Source organism: Protopterus annectens, chromosome 3.part1 (assembly GCF_019279795.1).
Source record: "Protopterus annectens isolate FY-2018-M chromosome 3.part1, PAN1.0, whole genome shotgun sequence".
Taxonomy (NCBI): domain Eukaryota; kingdom Metazoa; phylum Chordata; order Ceratodontiformes; family Protopteridae; genus Protopterus; species Protopterus annectens.
Genome location: NC_056732.1, coordinates 1,047,272,142 through 1,047,298,906, shown reverse-complemented (window position 1 = coordinate 1,047,298,906; position 26,765 = coordinate 1,047,272,142). Strand labels below are relative to the sequence as shown.

Here is a 26,765-nt window from a genome sequence, read left to right as displayed (position 1 = left end):
TGGCTAGTTTGCTGGCTGTCCTCCTTTCTGGCTTTCAGGCTTGCTTACCAGCTGTCTTAAAAAAAAAACAGATCCTTCTCTCTTTTTTTTTAAATATTACTCACAGTCACACCTCTCAGCTGTCCAGATTTGTGTAGCCTGTCCAAATTTTTCCCATATTTTTGGTCTGTTCCTTATAAAATTTGTGGTTTTCTGACAAAACATTAAGGACTGAAGTCAATAAATACTGACATGCATTTGAGTTGAAGACTTCCTATCTTTCACAAAATGCATGCTAACATAAACCCTATTATTCTAACAACTCTGAAATTTTATAAGAACAATATTTAAAATGTGTCCCCATTTTTGGACTTTTGTCCCCATCCATTATTTTAGGCTTTGTACAGATTTCGTGTGCTAAGAAGATGAGAGGTATGCTCACTGCTGCAAAAGTGCTGATAACACACTCTACCAGAGGAAGGATTTGTAGAGCTCTTCCTTAGAAATTTCAGCCAATTGCTGAACTATTTTCACCATCCATAGCCGACAGGTAACAGCTCTCCCTAAAGGTCCGTGTTTGCAACATCACAAATAAAATTCTGAAATGCTAAGGAAAAAGTAAGTGCATGCAGCTTTTTCTTGGAAAATCAGATTCAGCAAAAAGTGGGACTTTTCGTGTCCCTCTACTTTCTGAAGTGGGTGATGTGATCATTAGATCCAAAATGTGAGTGTCCCGCTGATAGCAGGCCTTGTGGTAAACCGAGTTAGCTTAAACTGCACACTAAGACCCAAGCATCGTGTATGCTTGAGTTTTGGATGGCTGAACACTTATGATCTCTTTGAAACAGGAACATTTTAATTTTTAATAAAAAGCAATTCAAGTCATACAGAAAGATGCAGAAGGGCATATGTTAGGCCCATACTATACAATGTTTTAACTACATTACAATGAATAATCATACTGCGAGTCACATTTCATTGTTTTTTTTTCTTTTAACATCATGAAATGTAACTCAAAACTACTACAAAAAAGAAAAAAAATTTTAGAGGGAAAGTCTCTATCGCACCTTTTGTATAGGGAACTGCCCCCAAACCCCCCTTAGATATACCAGCTCCTCAGTTACACAGAAGATAGGAAAACTGACCACTCCCATGCAGCACACTCGGTCCCACATAATACAATACAATAAAATAAGTAGGATAGCCATATTCAACTAATTTTTGTAATAAAGTTATTGTGAAAGGAACCTAATAATATAATTATAATTTTAAATGTATGATACGAATGATTAGAATGATGAAAGGATCAGTCTAAAACTAAGAAGAGCTGAAGGATAAGGATAGCCATATTAAAATAGAAGGCATATTAACAAAAAAGAAAAATGTGATGAATAGTAACCTAACAAAAAACATGATATACAGAAAAGAGACTGTGGGAAGACAATGATACACTAGAGACTCATCAATTACATGCACTAGATAACAGGTAATAACTTATTGAAAGTCGTAAGCGAAGGAAAGTACTGATTGTCATTTCTCATACATCTGGCAGCCATTTAAATCCAATTATCCTAGAAGGGAGGCTTTGCACCTGTGAGGCTATATTGGCAATAATGAAACCACATAGCCCACCAGTCCCTCATAAAAGTGCTATTATCAAGCATAACATTGTATCATATTCTGATTTTTTTAAAGAATGCAATATATTTTCATTCATTACTGCGGTGGTGGTGCTGCGGTAGCGTTGTTGCCTCACAGTATGACATTGTCCTGTTCGATTCTCAGCTAGAGCGTCTTCTGTGTGGAGACATGCGTGAATGGGCGTACCTTCATTGAAGTTTGTGCGTCAGAGCTGGCAACTCGGTACGTAAAAATCTACTGCCAATCATTAGCGGACCGGAGTTCCGCTATAGCGACCCCTAACCGGGAAAAGCTGAAAGACACAACAACAACAACAACAACAACTTTGAAAGAAATGCTCTGTAATTTCATTCTTCATTGAGAAAGAACACTTATGTACGATGGTAAAGAAAAAAACAAATATCAGCTACCAGTCAGTGGCAACTTGCTGACACACAGACTTCTTTGTTAGATCATAAATATTAGTCTGAGTTACCATTCATTTAACAAATAAGGATTACGATAACATAGCCACTACTGTCTATCTGCTACAAAAATTTGAATCAATTACTTATAATACTAAATATTCTGTGTAACATACCTTTTTCCTGGGATATAACATGACTTCTAGATCAGTCCTGTTCTTTGTTTCCCAGGCTGTTAATGGCATATCATAAGAACCAGGACCTGGTACATCAGACTTGGTTTCCTCAAAGCGCTTCACTCTGTTCTTCAGACTTGTGCCACCTCGAACACGCTCCTAAAAATGTTAAACACTACATTTAGAAAAGAGGTCTTCCAAGAGAGCTTTTCTTTCAGCCAATCAAATTTATAAATAATATATCATAGCAGAGGTATGTCTTATTGTACTGTCAGTTAAATATGATATATCATGTAAACTCTTAAGTAAATTTTTTCACTATAAATATGTGAGCTGTTTCATTCTTTTTCATTCAGTACAAACTTACTTCAAAATGGGGTATCCCTCAAATGTAGTAGTAACATGTCTTAAAGTAGGTGTTTTCTCCACATCTAATAAATAATTTTCAATCCAGGTCACCTGGCCTAACTTCCTAATTAATGTAGAATTTTATATATAAGCATTCCTTCACCAAAAGTGAGTCAGTCAGGGTATAAGCTTTTGAGATCCCAGACTCCTCCACTGACAAGGAAGACAAAATAGTTCTTATGTGCTCAATAAGAATGGTTGACTGCTTAGTGTAGTAATATCCATTCCACAGTGGGCAGTACTGCATACTAGAAAAGTTAGAAGAATATTATAGATGACCCAGGAGGACCCACCTGCCATTACTGTTGTGGGTAATAACCTTTTACCACATAAACAGATTTACCAGTCCTCTCAGAAAACTGGATATGATAGCATGGAACAGCTGAAGATGACCTGATTGCAGCAAAAGACACTGCTCTGTGCACTGAATTATACCTTTCAAACGCCCAGCAACAATTATATTACATTCTATGTATATATTTCGACATAAAACTTTCCAGTATAAATTTAAGGTAGTTAGACTAACTGAGTTAAGTAACAAAATTTTATTGATCCACTATTATCCAAAAAGTTCCAGAATTTTGCATCAGATTTGTTATTATTAATAATTAACTTATATAACTTGGACAGGCTTCCTTTGTACATCAATTTACCTTCAATGATAGCATTCATATATGCAAATAATGGGGGAATAATTTTCTATTTCTCTTCACTGATATTATCTATAAATTCATTTAATTTCTTACTGATGGATAATAGTAACTGGTTAACAGATTCGTTCAACTTATACTTTTTCATTAAGTATTCTGCTAGCTTATCAGACCATAATACCAACCTATTACTTTTTAGTAAATTCATTTTTACATTTTTCTGAGTTTCCTTAAATCTAGAGGTGTGTGCAATGGGAAAGCACACAAATTTCCATTTTCATACTAATGGAGCATTAAAAACATATCTCTTAACTGTTTTAAGAATTGATTGCATATATACAAAGTCTAAAGATTCAAATTAATTTCCTTCTAATGTAATTTTTTAAATTAGATATAAGGATTGTCAATTTCTAATTTATAATATTTGATAAATGTTTGTTCCCGAATGGTTTTCCATTGACTAGTGTAAGTTGAGTCTATCCAGAGTATAATAGAGTTAAAATTTGTAGCAATAGTATAACATTCTACATCTGAGATGGTAATAGCACCATACTCCCCTAATACCACCATACTCCCATATTGTTATATGATATCAATAAGCTGTTCCTTCACATCAGTGGAAGCAGTGAATCCCGAGCAGAATCTGGTCCCATGAACCCCTAGCCATTTGGTGGAAGACTGGACCTTCTGGGCTGCTACCTGCCCTCTAACAGTGAATGAGACACTCTTATTACTGGGCTTTTCCCTCACATCGGTGGAAGCAGTGAATCCCAAGTCAAATCTGGTCCCCATGAACCCATAGCCATTTGGTGGAAGACTAGACCCTCTGGCCTGCTACCTGCCCAGTGAACGTATGTTTACTAGTCTTCCCTAAGTATAAATTTTCTCTGTGTCTCGGTCTCACACACCAGTTTTCCCCTCGTACATTACCCCTTCTGTCTCCCAAGTACCCCCTAATCTATACCTCTCTATTTTTCACTGTCCCTCACCCTAGCATAGTCTGGGTAACTTCCCTGACATTGCTATTCTCCTACCTCTAGCTGTACCATCTCTCTACTCACCTACCTGTATGCCCCTTCTTATCCAGCTTAATCCACAAAAGGTTTCTCTCACAAGCTTTTTTATCTATTCTACTGTCATTCAACCTCTTTCCTGCAAAAATGCTCCTCTGTCCTCCTTCCTTTATCATTATGAGCTGTACTCTCATTCATAACTTACCTTACTGATTTGTTTTTGTCTTCATCTTGCAGTACTTTACAAGTGGTCTGGACAAGGCCACTCCGTTCACCCTCACTCTGCTCGGGCTTGCTCTGCTCCCCTACCCAAGCCCCATTCCTACCCACCCCCAGATCACTTAAATTTATAGTTAACCATAGCCCACCTATAATCCACCTACCAATCAAAAAAGCTACATTCAGAAAACCCAACCCACCTACTTCAGCATATGCAATTAACCATCTCCCCAATCAACTGTGCTACAATCATCCGATACTATCTAGTCTCACCTTCACCAATAGCATTCTCCTCCCTCTTTGCACAGCCTTTTCTAATATCTCTGCAGTCATCTCAAGCTTATAATGTCACCATTTAACCATGTTCCCTATCTCTTCTCCTCCTCCTACAACTTACACCAGTTCATCTAACTCACACATGTTACACAATTAATTCCATCACTTCTATACGATCCCCTAGTCACAAACACTATTCCAAAATATCCTCTAGTCTATACTCCATTAGTACATTGCTACTTCTCAAACCAACAATGTTTTACAGGCACAGAACATTCTACATACAACTTCCTCACTACACAATATATCTCTAAACGCAAACTGCTGTCCATACAATATTCAGATAGCACCACCACTCTACTCCAATGTGGTGACATTCACCCCAACCTCGGACCTACTCCACCTGCCTCCTAACCCCCTAAACCCCACAAATCCCTAAAACTCACCACCATTAACCTACAAAGTATTAGAAACAAGATCCCAGAATTCCAAGCTTGGATATCCCACTCAAAACCTGACATAATTCCTATAACCACGACATGGCTAAAGATATACATTAAATACTCCAAATTCCTCCCTCCAGGTTTCTTTTGTTTAAGATCAGATAGACATCACAAAAAAGGGGGAGGAGTTGCACTCCTGTACCCCAGCTCTTCCAACATTGTCCCTTACTCAAACCTTATCCCCTAATTCTCTGTATCAGAACTCATCATAGCACATCTAAAAATGAACAACTTCAAAAGCCTTTGCTTGGTAGTCATATACATCCCACCAGGTAATAATATTACTATATTAGAAGAAATCTTAGCCTGGACCTCTAACAGTATCCACAATGAAAGAATAATTCTAGGCAATGTCAACATAAACTGGCCAGATCACATTACCCCCTCTCCAATTTTATCCATCAATCTCTTTATCTTCACCCACCTTTTTAGTACTGTAACCCAGCCTAGGAAAAACAACAATGACTCCATCCTTGACTGGATTTTAGTATCTGAACCCAACAAAATTTAATTTGCAGGAACTCTGCCCTGTGGTATCATTGACCATTATCCTGCCTATGTAATATGCAATACATTCACAAGTCTACACCAGCATCAATACAGGCCTACCAATACAGGCCCTCCAGAAATCTAGCTAACTTTGACCCAATAACCTTCAATGAAACTCTGAATAAAATTAATTAGAACGTTCTAAAATCTTTACTCCTTGATGAAGCTGTTGAATCTTTCAATTCAACATTCCTAAGCATACTCAATAGAATGGCCCCTCTCCATAACAAGAGAATAAAAAAAAAATCATGCAATCTGGGTATCAAAAGATACCAAAACACCTATGACATCCAGAGTTAGAATATGGAAAAAATGGCAGAACAGCAAAAGCCCCAAAGAACTCCAGCTATTCAAACAGCTCCACAATCAAATGAAATGCCTAGTCAATAAAGATAAAAACAATACTACCTCTGTCTCCAAAATGACTGTAACCACAACCCAAAAACATTCTGAAAGTCAACACTACTAAACCCTGACACTAAGAGTAATCCTTGCCCAAATCCTATAAAACTCCAACAGAGATAGCCTCACTTCTCAACTCTTATTTTATAGCTACAATATCCAAACTAGCTGCCACCTTTCCTCAGACTAGCCACAGGTACAACTCAATTCCAAACTTTCATTCTCCAGCAAAATCTTCACCCCAGCCTTTCTCTTTCTCTCTCATTCCTACATCCACCATAACTAAGCTTCTGCTAAAACTTAAACCTGGGAGTACTGCCCCAATCTGTCCCCAGAATACTTACAGCTTTCAGTCAGTTCTATAAGCTATCAGTATTCTCATAAATAGATCTATCCATGAATCCTACATACTCTCCATATGAAAAAAAGCCTACATCATTCTCCTACACAAAGGGGGCAACAATACAGAAAAATCTAATTTCCACTCCATAACTATATTATCCCCATCTGTAAAATAATGGAAAAATGCATTCAAACCCAACTAATGACTTATCTACTGCAAAATCAACTCCTTTCCCCTACTCAACATGGCTTTCAGCCTGGACACAGTATCATAACTGCCCTCCTATCCTTCATAAACACAATTAACTACCATCACAATGATGGTAAACTTGTCTCAGCACTGTGTCTCAATCTCTCTAAGGCTTTCAACACCATCTCCCATTTTCTCCTCCTCTCTTAGCTCTTATATCGTGGCATATCCACTCCTGCCCTTAGCTGGTTCACCAGCTACCTTGCTAATAATCAGCAATCCACTAACTGGCTATACTCACTCTCACCTTTTCTCACTATCTCCACTGGAGTTCCCCAAGGGTCCATCTTAGGACCTCTTCTCTTCAGTATCTTCATTAATGACTTTCATTCTGCTCTCACACATGGATCTGTAGTACAATATGCAGATGATTCTACTATTATCTGCTCCAGCACTTCAGAATCAGAACTCTCGACCTTGACCCAAAATGCTTTCTCCACTACTGTAAGTTGGATGACCAATAATCACCTTGCCCTTAACCACAATAAAACCAAACTCTTCCTCTTTACACCAAAAAAACACCACTCTTAATAAATCAGAATTCATCATTCTTCAAACAAAACAGCCATAGAGGTAGTCCCCCGCACAAAGCTACTTGGCATCACCATTGATGATAATTTAACATTTTACCTACACATCCATATCAATATTAAAAAAACTCACCAATAACTAGGCACTCTTTATAGACACAAACCCTTTTTAAACTACTCCACTAGATAAATGCTTGCCCTAACATTTCTCCTCCCATCTTCTATAGTGCCCCCATTCTAACAAGATTCCAGTCCTGCTTAAAAATTAAGTTGGACATCTGCTATAACAAAATTGCAAAGTTTGTTGCAAAATATACTTCTCATCACTAATGTTCAATGCAGTCCTTGAACTGGCTAAAACTTCTACAACATCTCACATACATACAACTATCCATTGCACACAAACTTATCTATAAACCTCTGAAATGTCCAGCCCTTGTCTCTCTTTTGACTCCTTATCAACCAAACAGATACCTCAGATCTGAAAATCAATCTCTAATCTAAGTATATAGATCCAAACTCCCTGCAGGTTAATATCTCTACAGATTTACTGTAGTTAAACTCTGGAATGCTCTTCCACCTCCTCTCCAGACCACAAATAGTGTCCCCTTATTCAAAAAGTCTTTACATTAATATCTCTCATCTCATTGGCTCTGCCCATGCACCCTCTGTAAATCCTCTGTAACATGATTTTCCTGATATACCCCCACTATCCCTATATTCATCATTACTCTCCCATCTTAAGTGCCACCCTTGAAATGCACCTTCTATATCCTTCTGCTCTACATGGTATAACAATAATCTAGCAGGTTTTTCCACTTGATCTAAGAATATTGTATAGATTAATTACACAGTCTATCTGTCTAGTAAGTATTAAATATCGGTATAATTGTATAGCTCACCTGTCTCTTCAGTTCATCCATTGTTACACTGGATGTCTGCCAAGAGTGAAGGTTACTTTTCCTAACTTCTAGCCACAGTTGTACAATTCTGCAAGTGAAAACTTCTACTCCTTGTAAACATTTGTTTAACAAATTTCTATTACCCTGCATTTGTTTAGAGCTTGCTATTCTTTGTCTGTTGAGTTTGTTAATCTTGTAAATACTTGTTTAACAAAATAATCCAGGTAAATATTTGTTTAACAAACTTCTGTAACCTTGTATCTGGTTATGGAGCTTGCTACTCTTTGTAAATACTTCTTCAAAATGTCTATTCTATTGTATACTGTTTATGGGGCTTTTCTCCCCAGGCCTTCACTGAGAATGGGCTGATTTCAGCCCAGGGGACTTTCCTGTTCAACAAAAGCAAATAAATAATTAAATAAACAATTATCAGCTTTTTAGGATGCCATGAGAATGAACTTAACATTTTCTTCTTTAAAATGTTTTTTTTTTCGTTCGATATTAAAGTTATTCAATGCAATATGTATATAAATGTGTGTACTACAATCATTTTAATACTATCCTATCATTGAAAGTAAAAAAAAACTCAATTTTTTTAATAAGTAAAACTTCTTAATTTATTTTATCAAAATAATTATTAATAATCTTACTCACATCTTGATATGTTTTTATTCCTAAATATTTCAGTTCCTTTATTTCCTAGTTATATTTATATTTATATTTAAACATATTATCTAGAAATTGATTTAATACTAAAGTTTCAGTTTTATTACATTTCATCAGTAATATTTCTTGAAGATTTTCAATTTCCTCATCTATTTCTTCAGTTTAATAATTTAAATCCCCTATAGTTAGTAAATATCATCTGCACAAAGCTATATTTTAGATTGATTGTTTGTGTCTTTCGGCTTTTCCTGGTTAGGGATCGCCACAGCAGAACTCCGGTCCACTAATGACTGGTAGTGGATTTTTACATACCGGGTTACAAGCCCTGATGCACAACCTTCAACGAAGGCGTGCCCCATTCACGTATGCCTCCACACAGAAGGCACTCTAGCTGAGAATCGAACAGGACAATGTCTTGCTATGAGGCGACAACGCTACCGCAGCACCACCACCGCAGTTGATAATCCTTATTAATTGAGACTCCATCAATTTTTCATTGCTTCTTATACTATTAGCTAAGGGTTCAATAACTAATGCAAATAGCAGAGGGGACAAGGAGCACCCTTGATTTCTGCTTTTGTTTAAAGTGATTCCTTAAGAAATGTAAAAAGCCAATTATAACATGTGCTTTGGAGTCTCTGTACAGTTTTTTTAATATTCCAATAAATTGTTCTGGAAATTCAAATGCTTCTAAAGTTTTAAACAAGTAGTTCTGATCTACAGAATCAAAAGCTCTATTGATAGCTAAGCTAATTAGGGCCAATTTCTTGTTCATTCCTTTTGTTAATCTAATATAGTTACTATCCTTTTTATATTGTCATAAGATAATCGATTGACTATAAATCTTGTTTGATATGTATTAATTAATTTCTTAACCTTGTAGTGAAGTTGGAAGTAAATGTTTATAGCCAACACTTCATAATTAAATACATTAATTTGAGGAAACTAAGGTATTATCCTTTCCTTGTCAAAATATAGGTGAGATTGCAGAAACATTCCATGAGAGAGGAATTATTTTGTCTCTCTGAATTATCCTGAAGACATCACTCAGTAATTTTAAAATATTTAATGGAAGCAGACTACATAAATCCATACTTAAACAAGCTAAGCCTGGATCTTTATCATTTTTCCCTTTTTTAAAGCATTTTTAATTTCTATTAGGGTATTCAACACAGATATTCATTGGTCATTAAATTTATTAGTAACATTTGTCTTTAAATACTTGTCAATTTTATAATCATTGGGATTATTATTTTATGTTTATTATGATCCTCGTGTAATTTTTAAAAATGTTTTCTTTCCCTATGTCTGAAGTAATCTTATTTGTGTGAGGATTTCAGACTTTATTAATTTATACCTTTTTGCTTAACATTTTACTTTTATTAGATAATTTATGCAGATTATTTGCAATTTTATTTTTTTTCTAAAGCTATCTCCACTTTGTGTTAAAACTGTCTGATATTTTATTATTCATTTTTAATGACTTCAGTATTATCTCATTTCTTTGTTTTGTTGTTAATACCTCACTTTGTGTATCTCATTTTGTATTTCTAATAACTCTTTATCCCACTCTTTCATTTTAGTACTAGCCCATTTTACCATTTTATCTTTAATATGCATTTTTAAGGAGTCCCATAGTATGACTTTACTAACCTATTGTCATTCAAAGATAAAAAGTTCTTGATTTGTTGTTTAAGATAACTCCTAAATTCTTTTAATTTCTTTATATATATACTGGGATTCTATAAATCTGAAATTTCCTTATATCCACTAATATATTAATACTTAGTACATTACGATCAGATAAAAGATAAGGAATATTTTTAAAATTAATTTTCTTAAGTAAATCTGTAGAGAAGTAAATCCTATCAATTCTAGGTTGTGTCCCATGCACATAAGAATAATGAATGAAGAACAATGACTTATCTTCTGCTTTTACTACTAGATCAATTAAATTATTATTAGCAATCCATCTATTTAGTGCTTTAGCTGATGCCAGAATTTTAGCTTTCTTCTGTTCACTTGTATCATCTATACTAATAACCAACAAAGCCCTGACACCTCTATACTAGCTAACCCAAGCTGCACTCCTCCTCCATTTCAACTCCAACCCATACCTACCTCCTATATTTTGTACTTACTTCAAAAACTTAAACCTTCAACCCCCTCAGCTGACAAATTACCAGATGAATACCTCCAGCTAGGTGCAAAAGCTTTAGCCTACCCTATCTCTATACTAATTAACAGGACCTTAAAAGAAAGTACTATACCTGCAGTCTGGAAAATCTCACACATCATCCCTCTTTTCAAAGGGGGTGATTCATTGGAGTATTCCAACTACCGCCCTATAGCGCTGCTATCTCCTATTGCAAAAATAATGGAGAAATGTATCCACAAACAGTTGCTTAATCACCTCCTATGTAATAATCTCCTAGCTAACTGCCAACATGGGTTTCGACCATTCCATAGCACCACCACAGCCTTATTATCCTTCATAGACTCCATTAACAAAAATCGCAATAATAATATTCTTTCTTCAGCATTCTTTGTAGACCTGTCAAAAGCCTTTGACATGGTCAATCACCAACTCCTCTTACATCATTTAAAATCTCTCTCTCTCAACAATCTTGCCTTAAACTGGTTCACATCCTATCTTCTAACAGAAACAAGCTGTTTTATGGGACAACCATATTTCTGAACTTCTCCCTACCACTATAGGGGTCCCTCAGGGCTCCATCTTAGGTCCTCTTCTATTTTCCATTTTTATTAACGACCTGCACCTTGCCACCCCTCTAACTACTTGTATTCAATATGCTGATGACACCACCATTATTTGCTCTGCCACTAACCAGGCTGACCTTCACTCCCTTACCCAAAAAACCTTCACCACTATAGAGAAATGGTTCTCTAATCACTGTCTCCTCCTCAACCCTAAGAAAACAAAACTTCTCCTCTTTGCACCCACACACCTGTCTCTCTCTATCAACTTCACTCTCACTTCTAACAATAGCACCCTAATCACTCCAGACCAAACAACCAAACTCTTGGGTATTACTATTGACAATCTACTAAAATTTGACTTTCATATCAACTCTATCATAAAAACAACTAACAGAAAGCTAGGTTCTCTCTACAGAATCAAATATTTCTTAACTCCTGAAGCTAGAACTACCATAGCTAGAACACACCTAATCTCTACCCTATTATACGCTTCCCCCATATACACTAATCTTTCAAAATACAATCTCAATAATCTTACATCATCATACAACAATATTGCCAGATTTGCCACTGCCTCTCCATATAGAACACATCATTGCCTGAATCTCCTAAAACTAGGGTGGCTGGAGTTACCCCACCTAATTCAATACTATCAACTTACTATCGCCCACAAAGCCCTTCATCACCCTGAGAATACACCAATGTTCTCCACCCTCATAAAACCCTATAACAACCTGAAAAACCTACACTCTTCTAATAAAATATTGATTCAAACTTCTCTATCAAAGAACGCAGCAGGTGACTCCACATTTTCCAACTCAGTTGGCAAAATATGGAATAAACTTCCTCAAGACCTCACAGCCCTAACTTCAATTCCACTATTTAAAACCAAACTTAAACACTTCCAAATCAACCACTGGCTATGCTCTTGCAATAACCCTAGCTGACCTTTTTTACTTCATCCCTTCTCTTGCCCCCTCTCCTCTTTCTCCCAACTCTTTCATTTTTACACATTCCATTTCTGTAGGGTAACTGTCTCTCCCTTCTAAAAATAGACTTTACCCAAATTTTTATTGTTAAACTTATATATAATGTAATTAATTCTGTACATACTAAGTTACCTAAACTTGCATACCTTCTATGTCTCTGTCTGATCACCATTGCCTGAACATCCTTAATTGTGGTTTAAACTCCTTGTTTATTATTGTACATTCTTGTATTATATACTTGTCAAGTAGTAGATAGCGGAGCTTTTCTCCCCGGGCCTCCACTGAAAATGGACATGTATCCAGTTGGACTAGCCCGGTTAACAAATGTAAAATAAAATAAATAAATAAAATAAATATACTAGATACGCAGTTAAAATCCCCTGCAAAAATTAAACTACAGTTCCAACAACTTTGTAATAAGTTTCACTGATCATTAGCCACACTAGTGTATAGTTTCTATTATATTTAATTATTACAAATGTATACATTCCTTTGAGATAATTTCCCCTTTCCTTCATAACCCTACAGGTGTCCCCCAAGGTTCAATTTTAGGCCCCCTTCTTTTCAATATCTTTATTAACAACCTAAACCAAGCCACCCTACTTGGCTCCTTAGCCCAATATGCAGATGACTCCACCACAGTCTGTACTGCACCGACCTTAAACACACTTCAGCAAAACACTCAAGCAGCTTTTTCCTCTGTGGAAATATGGCTTCACAATAATTACCTTTCTTTAAATCCAAAACAAACAAAAAAAACAAACTCATGATTTTCACACCCAGGAGACAATCCACTATAAGCAAAGCTGAATTCAACATATTGTTCCTTAACTCCACAAAAATTGATCAAGTAACCCACACTAAACTGTTAGGAGTAATAATCAATGAAAACCTAAAAGTTGATCTGAATATCCAAAACAATATTAGCAAGACCCATAAAAAATTAGCATTACTCTACAGGCATAATAAATTCCTCTCCCTCCATACTAAACAAATGCTAGCAACATCACACCTACTCCCATCTCTAACTTACAGTGCACCTCCACTTACCAATTTACAATGTTCCATGCAATGTAAATTAGAAACTTGCTATAATAAGATTGCAAAATTCACTATAAACAGCCTCCATAACACCCATCACTAAAGTGCCCTGAAAATATTGCACTGGCCAGAACTTCCCAACTATCTTATCACTCCTCCAGCTTTCACCTGCTCATAAACTTATCTATAAACCACAAGACTGTACTGTGCTCACTATGTTTTCACCCCTTATAACCCTTTGAGGCCCCTGCAATCTAACTAACAACAGCTACTCCAAGTTCTTAAATCTAAATTACATGTTGGACAGTTACTATACTCATGGATCATAGCTAAAAACTGGAACATACTGCCTACAAACATCTTCCTAATACAAAACCTCAGCAATTTTAAAACAGCCCTTCAAAACAAAATTTTCTCTAACTGGACCTGCAACTGCTCAATCCTTTCTTCTGATATTACTTAACATACTTCTTTTCCTATCTTTCCATCTGAAGTCCCCATATCAATCCTTTATCTTCCTACTGAATCCTATAAAACAACTATTTGTTCCCCTTCACCCCATCTTAAACAGTATCTCTACCCATCAGCTGTACAAACAATATAATCCTGCCTCACTCGACTCATTTCTGGTCTGCATGCTTACCCTGTAGTCAACAATCTGTAATTCACATTAAAAATGAGACCAGGCCAGCTCTAGTAATTGAGATTTTGGCCTGTACATAAGCTCAATTGTTAAAATACCAACTTCTCCTTTACTTAAAATGTATAATACTTACATAATTCACATTTTTTTATTCTGTACTATTGTTTTGTTATTGTAGCAAATCTCATTTTTATCTTTTGTTATTATATCAACCCACTTTTTTTGAAATGTTTATTTGTAATGTATGACTTTTAACTCTTATTTTCTTGAAATGTTTATTTGTAATGTATGATTTTTATAATCCTGGAGCTTTTCTTCCCGGGCCTCCACTGAAAATGGGCTTTTATGGGCCCAGTGGACCTTCCCACTAACCAAATGCCAATAAATAAATAAATAAAAATTATTAATGGATACCATGGCCTTAGGAATTAGAGCAGATTTTCTCCAATGTACAACAGTTCCTCTCCTTTTTTGTTAAAAGAAGCAGATGATAACATTTTGTAATACAAATAATTTAAATACTGTATATCTTTATATATCAAGTGAGTCTCTTGCAAGAATATAATGTCTCCTGTAACTAATTTTAGATATCTAATTAATGATTCCTTTCAATATCATTTTAATACATTAATGGATGATAGATAAAAACTATCCAAACTGTGGATTTGAAAAGATTTCTTTTAAAAGATAATATGACACATTTATCCACCATTTTAATTTAATTGCATATAAGACTGTAATGCATTCCTCCAACACTATCTTAACATTCCACATTTTTGAATTCTTCCTTTTTACAAACAAAACTTCTAAAACTCATAAATAAAAGCAAAAACAATTATACAACTGTAACTGTATATATTATAATAAAACACAACCTACCATGGATACCAAAGTTTCTAGTTTGCCTATCAATTAGCCAAACTTCTATACTATCTCTCTAGCTACCAATGCCAAAAAATCATCAAAAAACTAGCCAAAAGCTATAGTGACTTACCAATAATTAATATAATATTATATATAAGTTAAAATAATAAGAGACTATTAATTTAGTTATATATTTTGCCATTTAATCTAGTCCACCTATTACTACATAAAAGTTTAGTAATGATAGCATTTTGTAATCCAAGTTATTTAAATACTGTATATCATTTTCTATCAAGTGAGTCTCTTGCAAGAATATAATGTTTCCTCTATCTAATTACAAATATTAAATAATCCAACAGTTTACTATACACCTATTTATGTAATAGTAGTTTAAATTATCCATTAAATATTTCTAGCTTATTCACTCATTCACCATTATTATAACTAAATATCTAAAGAAATAAGTAGAACAAAGTGGGACATGAAGAGAAAAGATATCTGTAAACTTACAGGTGACAGGTAATCTTATCATACTAAACTATTATACAAAAATAAAGATGCGCACATACTTTATAGATCTAACAAAAGCTCTGAATTAATTTTAATAGTACAAGTGTCTATATCTCAAAAAATTGTTAGCACTCAATACAATAAATATCAAAATATTTAAAAATCCATTAGCTTATTAAAGTAATTCATAAAAATAAGTACATTACTGAGGTCAAAGAGAATGTCTTACTATTTCTATGGAGTCAAAAAAATTGCAGTCTATATTATATTCAAAAGTTACAATATGTTTAATTCATATCCCATTCTCCCTTCTGTTCAAGCATATTGAAAAAATAGACTTTACTTACTATCAAAATGGATGTACTAATTCAGCAATATAATATTCAAATTTCAGCTCTGACTTGTGAAATTAGTTATTTCAGAAAGTCTTAGTAAATCTAATAACATACTGCAAAAAGCTTAACAGTTCACATGATCAAACTTCAAAGTTCAGAGTTCAAGATGTTTTCAAATATTTTTATATTTTATATGTAAATTATATGAAATGTACATTCACATTTCTGCCATATGCAGGTATGTGTAATATATATCTTTCTTATAAGCAGTTGATTTAAATATTTTCTGTCTTATTTGCCCACTAATATTCTACCTTATCCTATATAACTTGCATTTCTAAAATCTTTCATGAAAGAGCTATTTAATCATCAGTTTTCTATTAGAGATTACAGTAAGTGTATATATTTCCTAACTTAATGATACTGCCCTTTTATTAATCTGACATAGTAGATATTTCATTCCTTGTATATTTGCCTACTGTTCATAAGATGTTTATACTTATTATTAACTATATATACAAGGAGTCCTGCTTGTTTAATTTGAATGTGTTTTTTTAACCATTGTGAACTGCTGTTCTGATCTAAGCTTCACATCCTGACATTATAATTTGATTACAGCAAGTGAAAATGACAACTCACAGTGCATAGTAGCTGCTTATTTCCTCTTAATTCTTTTAAACTGTTCTAATCAGTAACACACATCTAACTTTACTTATTTCCATTAATATGTACTGTTAGAGTTAATAACACTACAGCATAATCAGTTAATGTTAAGCAGAATGTAAGCAAAGTATATGTCAGCAACAACTTAATATAAAACATTAATAAACCTTTTGTTTTACCAATCCTTCACTTGTAAGGAAAGAAAAAATATGTTATTTTGAGATTTCTTACATATAAACTTGAAAAAGAAGAAATAAAAAAGAAAGTTCATTTCTGTATTCACAGACATCTGATAAACACTGATCTAGATTTTCTTCAGAGCAACTCAAGATGAGAAGCAAGGCAAGCAAGAATCCAGCATTCTGGCACAATTGGAACTCTAGCTTTTTTTTAAGTGTTATTTGCTTCATAAATTACCTGTGAAAGGAATGTTGCACAGGAACAAAGAAAACAAAACTGCCAGCATTTTAACACCTCTAATTAGCATATGTCTTAGATATGACATTCAGTTAACCCAGTAATGTACATACTAAGTAAAGTTAAATAAAATAAAATTCCTAACTTCTGTAGCCTTAAAGTTACCAACTCTATTGCTTATAATTTAGTGACATTCTCTTGCAGGAAATATTTGTTTAACATTTATATGTGTTTAGTTAAATGAACTATATCAAGTCTTTCACTGTAAGTGTAGTAAAACATTAAAACTAATAATTTATACTCCTTATCATGAAAAATGATTTGTTTAAAATATAAACACATAATTACATATATTTTGAAGCTTAAATTCCAATATACATCTTCTACTAAAAAGGTAAATCCATTGTTTCAAAAAACAATATTCCTGCAATCAGAGAATAAAAGTCACTTATTTTTAAGCTTTGTAATTTTAGAAGCAGTTTTCCAGGAATTCAGCTTATACTGCCTTTTGAGGGATATTCTGTTCCAATCCATTTCTTTAGCATTATGAAGGATTTATTTATTTTATTTTATTTTATTTTACATTTGTTTACCAGGAAAGTCCGACTGGACACAGGTCCATTTTCAGTGGAGGCCCGGGGAGAAAAGCTCCAAATACAGTAAAATACAACAGATACACACTGACAAGATAAATCATACATCATCTTTACAGTTGAGCATACTTAGCAAAAATTAACATTTTTTAAAAATAACTGAGAGTTATGCCTCCTTCAATATGTCAAATATTTTAGTTTCTTCAGGAAGAAATAATTTGATCTTTGCAGGAAACACCAAAGTGGCTTTAATATCATTCTTTTAAGTTCATTGATCAGTGGTAAGCAAGATTTTCTTCTGCTCATTACTTTACTGGAAAAATCATTGTCATATCCAACATGTTCATCTGTTTTAACAAGTGGGCTGCACCATGCTGCTTTTGATAGTTTATATTTTTCTAAGCTACACATAAACTTAACTATAATTGAACATGGTGGTGAGTTTTCCTTCTTTGAAGGTGCTCTCAGGGATCTATGTGACCTTTTAATTCCAAAAGATAAAGTTTTGAGTAGAGTTAATGTTTTATATAGCCAAGTTGTTAAGACGTTTATTACATTGTCTCCCTCATACTTTTCAGGTATACCATCAATTCTAATGTTATTTCATCTCATTCTATTTTCTAAATTATCAACTTTATCTATGAGCCAGTGATTTTTTTTAATAAATCCAGTCTGAGACTCACCTTCAGTTATTCTCCCCTCATGATCATTTAACATTTCTTACATACTTCTGAGTTGTGCACCTTGTTTCATAAGAATTTCTAAATGTTCCATCTTCTTTCTAGTCTTTGAAACTTTTTAATTTGGTATCCAGTCCATACTAGGTATTTGTGACTGGATGTCTTTTTTAACACAAGAATCCTGAGTGCCATTTCTTGAGTGGCTCATGTTGACGTTTCTTCTCTCTTAACCAAGCTGTTGAAATTTTTACATGAAAATTACAGCTTTTTAAGTACTCAAAGCTATAAATCTTTTCTCTGGCTATTAGGGAATAAAATTAGCTAACAAGTAACTCCAAATTTTATTTTTTGAATACATTTTCTGTCAGAGAAAAGTTTTCAGTCACAGAGCTTTCACCAGTTGCTCCTCTCAGTTAGCTATCTTCTCATGAGGAGTCTTGATTTGCTTAAGTGAGAATACATATTGCAGCCTATAAGCATTATGCATTGTGTGGATTGCAGCTGAGAAGGGATTATGTTTAAGGTTATCCCAGGAATGAGGAGAAACCAACCAGACACTCCCTATAGGTACATTATGGAAGGGAGAGTGGGAGCCTGTTATACAGGTATGGGAACACTTTGGTTCCCTGTAAACCAAAATGTATCTCATCAACATCTGGTGCATTTGGTAGACATCTTGGGCAATGAGGTGAGACCAAACAGGAGAGACTACCACTGTTACTGACTGGCGACTCTGATTTTAAAGTGAAGATACCTCCTGCATAGTTTGCCATTTTTTATATGGAGGCATGCATCCCAAAGATCTAAACAAAATGCCCAATCTCCTTCAAGAGAAGGAAGGGTTGACTGTACCAAGAACATGTTAAAAGGGTGTCTCTGGGGATGAATACATTTCAGCCAATTAAGTCTAAGTTGTACTTGAGGACCTTTGTCTTTTTTTTGGGGGGGGAGCACCCAAAAAACCTGGTGCAATATCTGACAATTTCTGGTCAGATAAGGCATCTTGGATGGCTCTGTTTTATAAAAAGTATAACACCTCTCCTTTTGCTGCTCTTTTTAAAGGGAACTATAATACCTCTGCATGTTACTCTCATCACCTATTTGACTATGGTGACAGTCATCAATGCTGACAGGTGGAGTGATAAGCAATCTCTGTCTGCCTCAGTTGGGAAGTAATCAGGCAAAGTTCCATAACTGTTGCTACCTCCTGTAGAATGACCATGACTGCCATGACTGTGGCCTTGGCCTCCCTGAAAATTGCCCAGGGTGCTCAAGCCATTTCTACAGTTCTGTTAATTTTGTTACTGCCCATGTCAAAACCACATCTACTGTGGGGTCATCTGGGTTCTGGAGAAGGATCTCTGATGAATGGAAAATTTAATCTCTACTGCTGTTAGAATTTTATCCTCCTCCTTCTTAAGTATTTTAAACCTGGGGCCAAACATCTCTTGGCCATGAATTGAAAAATGTATATAAGTCATCTTGATGTTTTTGATAAAGTTAGTCAACCTGAGTCAGGCATGCAAGTAAACAGTGAAGCTGGATGAGGCAGCTCTATCTGGACTGCACTCTGTATTAAACACCACCCTCTTGATAATGTTATCCACAATGGATACATTTGTGAATTTGGACTTTAACTTTTCTGTTTCTGGTCCATCCAGCAATTGGTCAACAATTTGCATCATATCATTGACTATATCTTTGGAAATTCCACCATATAGTCCAAGAAACTAAGTAGTCTTAGAAACATTTTTTTCTTATGCAGCCAGTGGCTCTGGACTTTGGAGGATGTTTCACAATGATTTAGGATATGGGATCCTTCTTGGGAGCCACTGGCAGTAACAAAGAATCAGGCTTAGGAATCTATCAACAGAAAATCCATTGCTTAAGAAGAAGTGGCACTCTGTCTGCTTTCATAGGAATTAAGTTCATTAGAAAATTCCCGGGTTGCTTTACTTGTTACTATAACTTTATCAGTATGTGGTGAGATCACTCACAAAGTTTTCTGGGAAGACCTAAAGGCTTTCTTTAATGTTTTTGCAAGGAAAGACATGAGCTTAAATGTCTTTCTTATCATTTGTCTCATCATTTCCCAATCATTCCCTGAACTTCCAGTCATCTTTGCAGACTGTAGGGGAATCTTGATTAGCAGTTGGAGCCTCAGATGGAGTCAGTGTGCTTCCTATTACACTTGGCCTTATTACACACTGGATATTATGGCTCAAAGAATGAAGAAGACTGCATTCTAGGAGCTAAAATGAATGAAGAAAGCTCATACAAAACAGAAATTATGTGCTTATTATAATGTTTGACTCTTTTCATCCTAGTCTATCCAATATGACTGTTCGGTACCAAATCGCTTATTATATATGATATGGCCTTCTGCCAGTGAACCTTGCCTGAAGCTCCTTCAGAAATGTTTCCTTCCCATAATCCTCTTGCGCACTAACAAACCTCAGATAGAGTTAACTGGCTAGTAATGACAGGACTCTGAGGCATATTCTCATGGTTATAACTAGGAAGGAAAAAGTGCTTCAGGCTGACATGCCAGGTCTTTAGGAAGAAGCAACAATTTGGAAGGGGAAGAAGGGAGTGAAGGATGTCATATCAGATGAACTGAGATGGAAAGGATCCATCATGGTAAGTATGTAACTTAACTATCCCACTTCTTCTGAACAATCTGATCCAACATTTGTAACTATCTGAATTGCATGGTGGCATCTTGACAGGATACCACTAAGGACTGTATCTCCAAAGGAAGCTCTAGATCTAGAAATGATATCCATTTTATAATGTCTGGTAAAGGTATACAACATAGACCATGTTGCTGTAGTATACATTACACCCACAGTAGAATTTCTGAAAAATGCTGTGGAAACAAGACAGAGACAGATCATGAGAAGTCAACTGGTAATAGTTTATGTATAAAAAAGTATGCAAAGGACATGCAGTCTGACAGCCATCTGGATAGTGTTATTTTCAAATCCTTCTGGCCCCAACTGTTTGGGGCAAATTATATGAGCAATTTAATATCTTTTCTTATTGTTTTAGTTCCTTGGAGATAAAATTCTGAGTTGTCTGTGGACATCCAGGGTGTGCAGAACCTATTCTTAGTTACTGGAATAGGTAGGGAAGAAAATGGTAAATAGACTGGTTGATTTAGACTGATACAAAATTTGAAATAAAGATTGGGTTGGGTCTCAGAAAGACTCTGTTCTTATGAAAAAAACAAGTATGCAGGAGATTATAAATATTAGAATTCTGATATCGTCCTGGCAGAAGTGATGACAGGCAAAAGTTTTTGGTCTGTGGATGATTCTGGCTCAAAGAGGGCTTTAGTTAAGAGCTTCCAGTACAAAACTGAGGTCCTGCAGGAGTATGACCTTTTTTTTGTAGAATTAGAGACGAGTAGCCAGCATGTGGGAAAAAAAGGCACAAAATACCAAACGAATGTTGGATTAAGCCAAAAAGCTAAATCCCTTTATTGTCCATTTGGACGTTCGTTTGGTATTTTGTGCCTTTTTTCCCACATGCTGGCTACTCGTGTCTAATTCAGGATTTGGTTCAGCCTTGCATGTTCGTATGTGCAGGGTGCTTCCTAATGTGTTTTTTTTTTTTGTAGAACCCAGAAGCAAAATTCCTTTCAAAATGGTTTTGCTGAGCATGTTGCATACAAGAGAACAGTTGTGAAAACCATTGTGAAAATTATAAATGGATACCAGTTGTATCTTAATGATAGAATAACTTGAAACAGCCTCACATAAATTTGAAAGAAATTGCTAAATCACTAGAATAGAAGTAGAAAAGAGGACTAGACCTTGTCCAGTAGCCTATATATGTTGTTGTTTCCATTTGCTCTTGTAAACTGTATGAGTGGAATGCTTTTGTGAAACAGAAAAAAATGTGAATCACATTCTGGGATGAGGAAGAGTTCTTGACTATGATGGGAACAGGAAAAAAAACATGCAGTTAACATGAGGTTCTGTAAGTCCAAGTGATGCTTCTCAGATGTGTAAGAGAGAGAAGATCCAGTTGGGAATCCAGAAGCCATGAGTACTTCTTTAGGTGAAGCCTGAGCATGGGGATCAAGATTTGCCTGGTCTAGAATGGGGCAATGAGGATCCCTGTAGCATTGTATGCAACTGATTTCTGTATTAATCTGGGGATAAGGGGATAGGGGTAAGTGTATAGAAGTTGGCATGGCACTAACAGACTACAGCATCTTTTGGGGACTGACCATCTGGGAGGATCTAAGTAAAGTAGCTGCTGAACTTGATTTTGGATGGGGACACAAAAACGTCACAGTAAGGCTGACCCAAATAGCTGAAGATTTGCTGAGCTACTGAAAAAAATGAGACACCACTCATAAAGCATTAGGATAGACCTGTTGAACCTGTCTGCTAGACAACTGTCTTTCCCTGGAATGCACGTTACAACTGGAACTCAAAAAGCTCACCCAGACTCTTCTACAACTTGTTGGAAGGGAAAGGTTAGTTTGCTTTTGCTTTCTTGTATTTTATATTATTTTATTGGATTTTTCTGTTTTGCATGTTGTGATTTATTTTCTTTACACTGTGTTTTATTTGTATTCTGCTTTTAATTGCATATTACAACTAGGGAAGAGATCACAACTGTGTCTTTTGTGAATCACACAGAATTGTTCCCATCCTACCACCCTGGTGCTGTTGTGTTCTGAAATTCAACTGTCTTTCTAGTTGCCTGTCCTTTACATTAATTTGACCACATATCTCGTTCCCTCTCCCCTTTCATTGGCTGTTGTCACTAAGTACAAAATTATCATTTTGTGAAATCGTTCCACTTCAACTATTTTAATTTATTGGCCAGCCAACTGTATTCCATAGAACCAGAATACAAAGTGCCCACCCCCTTTCAATCTATCTTTCTCTTTTAAAATTAGTGGCTCTCCATTTAGACAGCTAAAGCTTAAGTTACTCTCTCTTTCATATTTAACTGCTTAGTGCACACTACAGTGTTTAAGACATTAACCATCTTTTTCCATCTTAGCTTTAAAATCTGCAACATATATTGCAAGACCACCAGTTACTGGAGAGCCCACATTATGCCTCTCAGCAGTCATCTTGGGATTAGTGCTTCTTTTTTCTCCTGCTGAAAGAAGGAGCACCAGGACATTATTTCCTAGAGGCTGCTGATTAATGGAAAGCCTAACAACTGCTTCATAGGTGGCAGCTTGGAATTTGTGCTTATATTCTGATCCTTTTGAGAGAAAGAGCAGAGCGCACTGATTCCTGACTGTTTCCAGTTGGGCAGTGAGTGTCTGTGGTTGACATTCCTGCTTGGCCTGGTTGCTATTCAAGTCATCTACCAAGAAAAGGCCACAACAGACCCTTGCATCATCTGGGAAAAGACTGTGGATCACCAAACTGGCTGTGGCCTGATTCTCATCCCGGGATTGGTGGTAATGTTTTGCTTCTGGTGTGAGAGGAAGCAAAGGAGCATTGTATCCCAGCAGAGTGTAGCTGTGGTAAGACAACACTACTAATAGTCAGGCAGTAGCCTTTCATGCAACTCCCCCATTTTCGTCACTCTTAACAAGCTAAGTCTTTGTTTTCAATAAGTACTGCTTGATTTATTTCTAACTTCTGAATATCTGTCTAAATACTTCATCCTCAGATTTTCAGGGTTTAATGATTAGTTTCCCCTCAAGTGTTTAGCAGTGTCCTCTATAGACACAGACACCTTGAGTAACATTTTTCCTGTAAAAGCAAGACTGAAATTTCATCACTCCCTAGTTGCACACAGGACTAGTTTGCAGTGACAAGCGCTGTCCCCAGAGTTGCAAACTGGATACTCCTGACATTGCTTTATATTCTCACTCCAACTGTCTAATCAATAAAAAGGGTCTGTTGCCATGGATATGAACTTTCCCACTATCTCCATTACCAGCTTGGTAGATATGGGCATCCTGAGACAATGTAGAAATTGCCTCATGTTTACTGACAACCAGTTAATTCTCAAACAAACTGATATGATATGTGAGAGATGTATTTACACAATGTCACTGGAGGTGAAGCTCTCACATAAAAGAACTCCTAATGTCAGTAAGTTTGTCAGTAGTACACATGCTGTACCCATCACACACAATTCAAAACAGACATATGCACTAACATATGCTGAGGCACTTAAATGTTACCTTCTTAAACCCCACAGATCTCCAGGACAAAGTACACATAACAAATGCCCTCAGCAGCTCTGAATGCATTCCTTTAAAACAACACCCACATCAACACATACAGGCACATCTCATGGAGCCGCTACTTTTAAGCCCATAAGACAAGCCACCACAAAATTCAACATTCTGATCATGGGAGTATGCCATTATGAGACACACTGAAGTCCTTCGCATCAGTCTGAGTAAGGAGAAAGTCACAGTCAGTTGTTTATCATGGGCTAGTTTCCACCACATTACACATGCACTCAGGCCATTGGACCACAAGTACCAGTATGACTCAGTCATAGTCCATGAGGGTGTAAATGACCTGAGACATACCTCCCTAAACTATATGAAGAGAGACATCATGGTGCTCTTGGAATATGTGCCTTGGGCTGGTATGAGCCTATCACTGAGCAGCATTTTACCTTCTCCAAGGGTGATGCCAAAATACAAACAAAAGATGAATGACTTTAATAATTGGCTTCATTTCTGGTGTCATTCTAAGGGGGTGCAATAATTGTCAGCATGGAAGGAGATGGTCAACAGACCATGCTGCTTTTCCAGAGATGGTCTGCACCTCTCCCCTCTAGGCTTCCAAATATTAGCTAAAACATTGTCTTCCCCCATAGTACCTTTTTTAGGCAATGTCAAACTGAAAGTACTTCTGACATAGCAAATCAAAACCAAGAAAACCTAAAGGTATTACTGCTCAATGCTAGGAGTCTTAACAAAAAACTCCACTCTCTAGAAGCTCTCCTCACCCTAGAGAATGCTGATGTCTATGTGGTCACTGAGACATGGTTTAAAGATGCACAAACCAACAGTGTAAGGTTATAATGCCTTCTACACATTCAGACAAGTTACTACACACACAGGGACTAAATGTGTGGAGGTGTCTTGGTTTACATCAGAAATAAATATACCTCAAGGCTGGTCAAACAGGAAAATGCACTTGAGCTACTCCATGTTCAAATTACCATAGGCAAAATCCAATACCACTTCCTTGAAAGCTATAGGTCACCCTCTATAACCCAGGAAACCCATACCATGTATTTAAACTTACTGGAAATACTCGTCAGCCAACCCAATACCATATTCATGGATGACTCTAATTACCCCACTGTTAACCAGGAATCCTATACAACAACAAACATACATGTACATAGATTCCTGGATTTTATAAACACAAACTCTTTGGACCAGATTATCAAAACACCAACCAGGGGTGCAATCATACTGGATCTGGTCCTCACTAATATGGGAGAGTGCTGCTCACTCCCTAGTGTAATGTCTTCTCTCTGGTAAGGGCAGACCACAAAATGGTCTCCTTTGAATTAAAAATAAAACCTGGACCCCCAGCTAACCTTGAAATATTCAGGGACTACTCTAAGGCTAACTTCCTGCTATTAAGTGATAACTTGGCAAAATCTGAATCCCCATAAACCCTGAAAACTGTGCTGCCTATGCAGAAATGTTCACAGAAACCCTATACACATGTTAATAGCTGCATAGAGGCAGCTTTGCCCACTAGAAGAAAGTACAGAAATAACTCAAAAAACATGCCACCCTGGTAGAGTCACAAAATCAGTAGGCTGTATAACAGAAGGAAGAAAATCATGGCAAAAATTAGGAGGTGCAGCACCCAGCAGAATAAAAGCACTCTCAAACTAAATAAACAATGCAGATGACAAATAAAGTCTACCAAAGGCAAATTTGAGGAATATTTGCCCTCCCAGGCCAAAAATAATCATAATGCATTCTTTAGCTACGTCTGCAACCTCAAAGGCAATGCACAATTGTGTGCAGAGCTCATTGGAAATGGAGCCAGCTATACTCAGCCAGAAGATATAGTAAACCTACTGGCTGACAAATTCACCTTCAACTTTACCCCACTCTCCCACTCAACCTTCCCTCAGGAAATACCATCAAATATAATTACCCCTGCTATCACTAGGGAACAGGTCCTTAATGCTCTCTCTAAGGCCAAGAGCATTCCAGGATGCCTTCTAAATAGCATGAAACATGAGCTACCAGGCACTCTAGAATTGTTATCTAACTGTAGCCTCCAAACAGGTTTTATGCCTCATGATTGGAGAACAGGAACAGTGATCTCTCTGCACAAAGGTGGGCCATCTACGGACCCTGGAAAATACAGATGCATAAGTCTCAGTAGTCTTATATGCAAAGTCATTGAAAGAATTATCAT

At 36.0% G+C, this 26,765-nt stretch overlaps 1 protein-coding gene across 1 annotated transcript in view; it reads right to left on the bottom strand.

The window, feature by feature from the left end:
• The window catches only part of STPG2 (sperm tail PG-rich repeat containing 2), a 3,054,419-nt gene that overhangs the window by 2,671,636 nt on the left and 356,018 nt on the right, over positions 1–26,765 (bottom strand). The window contains exon 3 of the mRNA XM_044066272.1: positions 2,201–2,359. Coding sequence (XP_043922207.1) covers positions 2,201–2,359 — 159 coding nt within the window. The remainder of the gene's footprint in view (positions 1–2,200; positions 2,360–26,765) is intronic.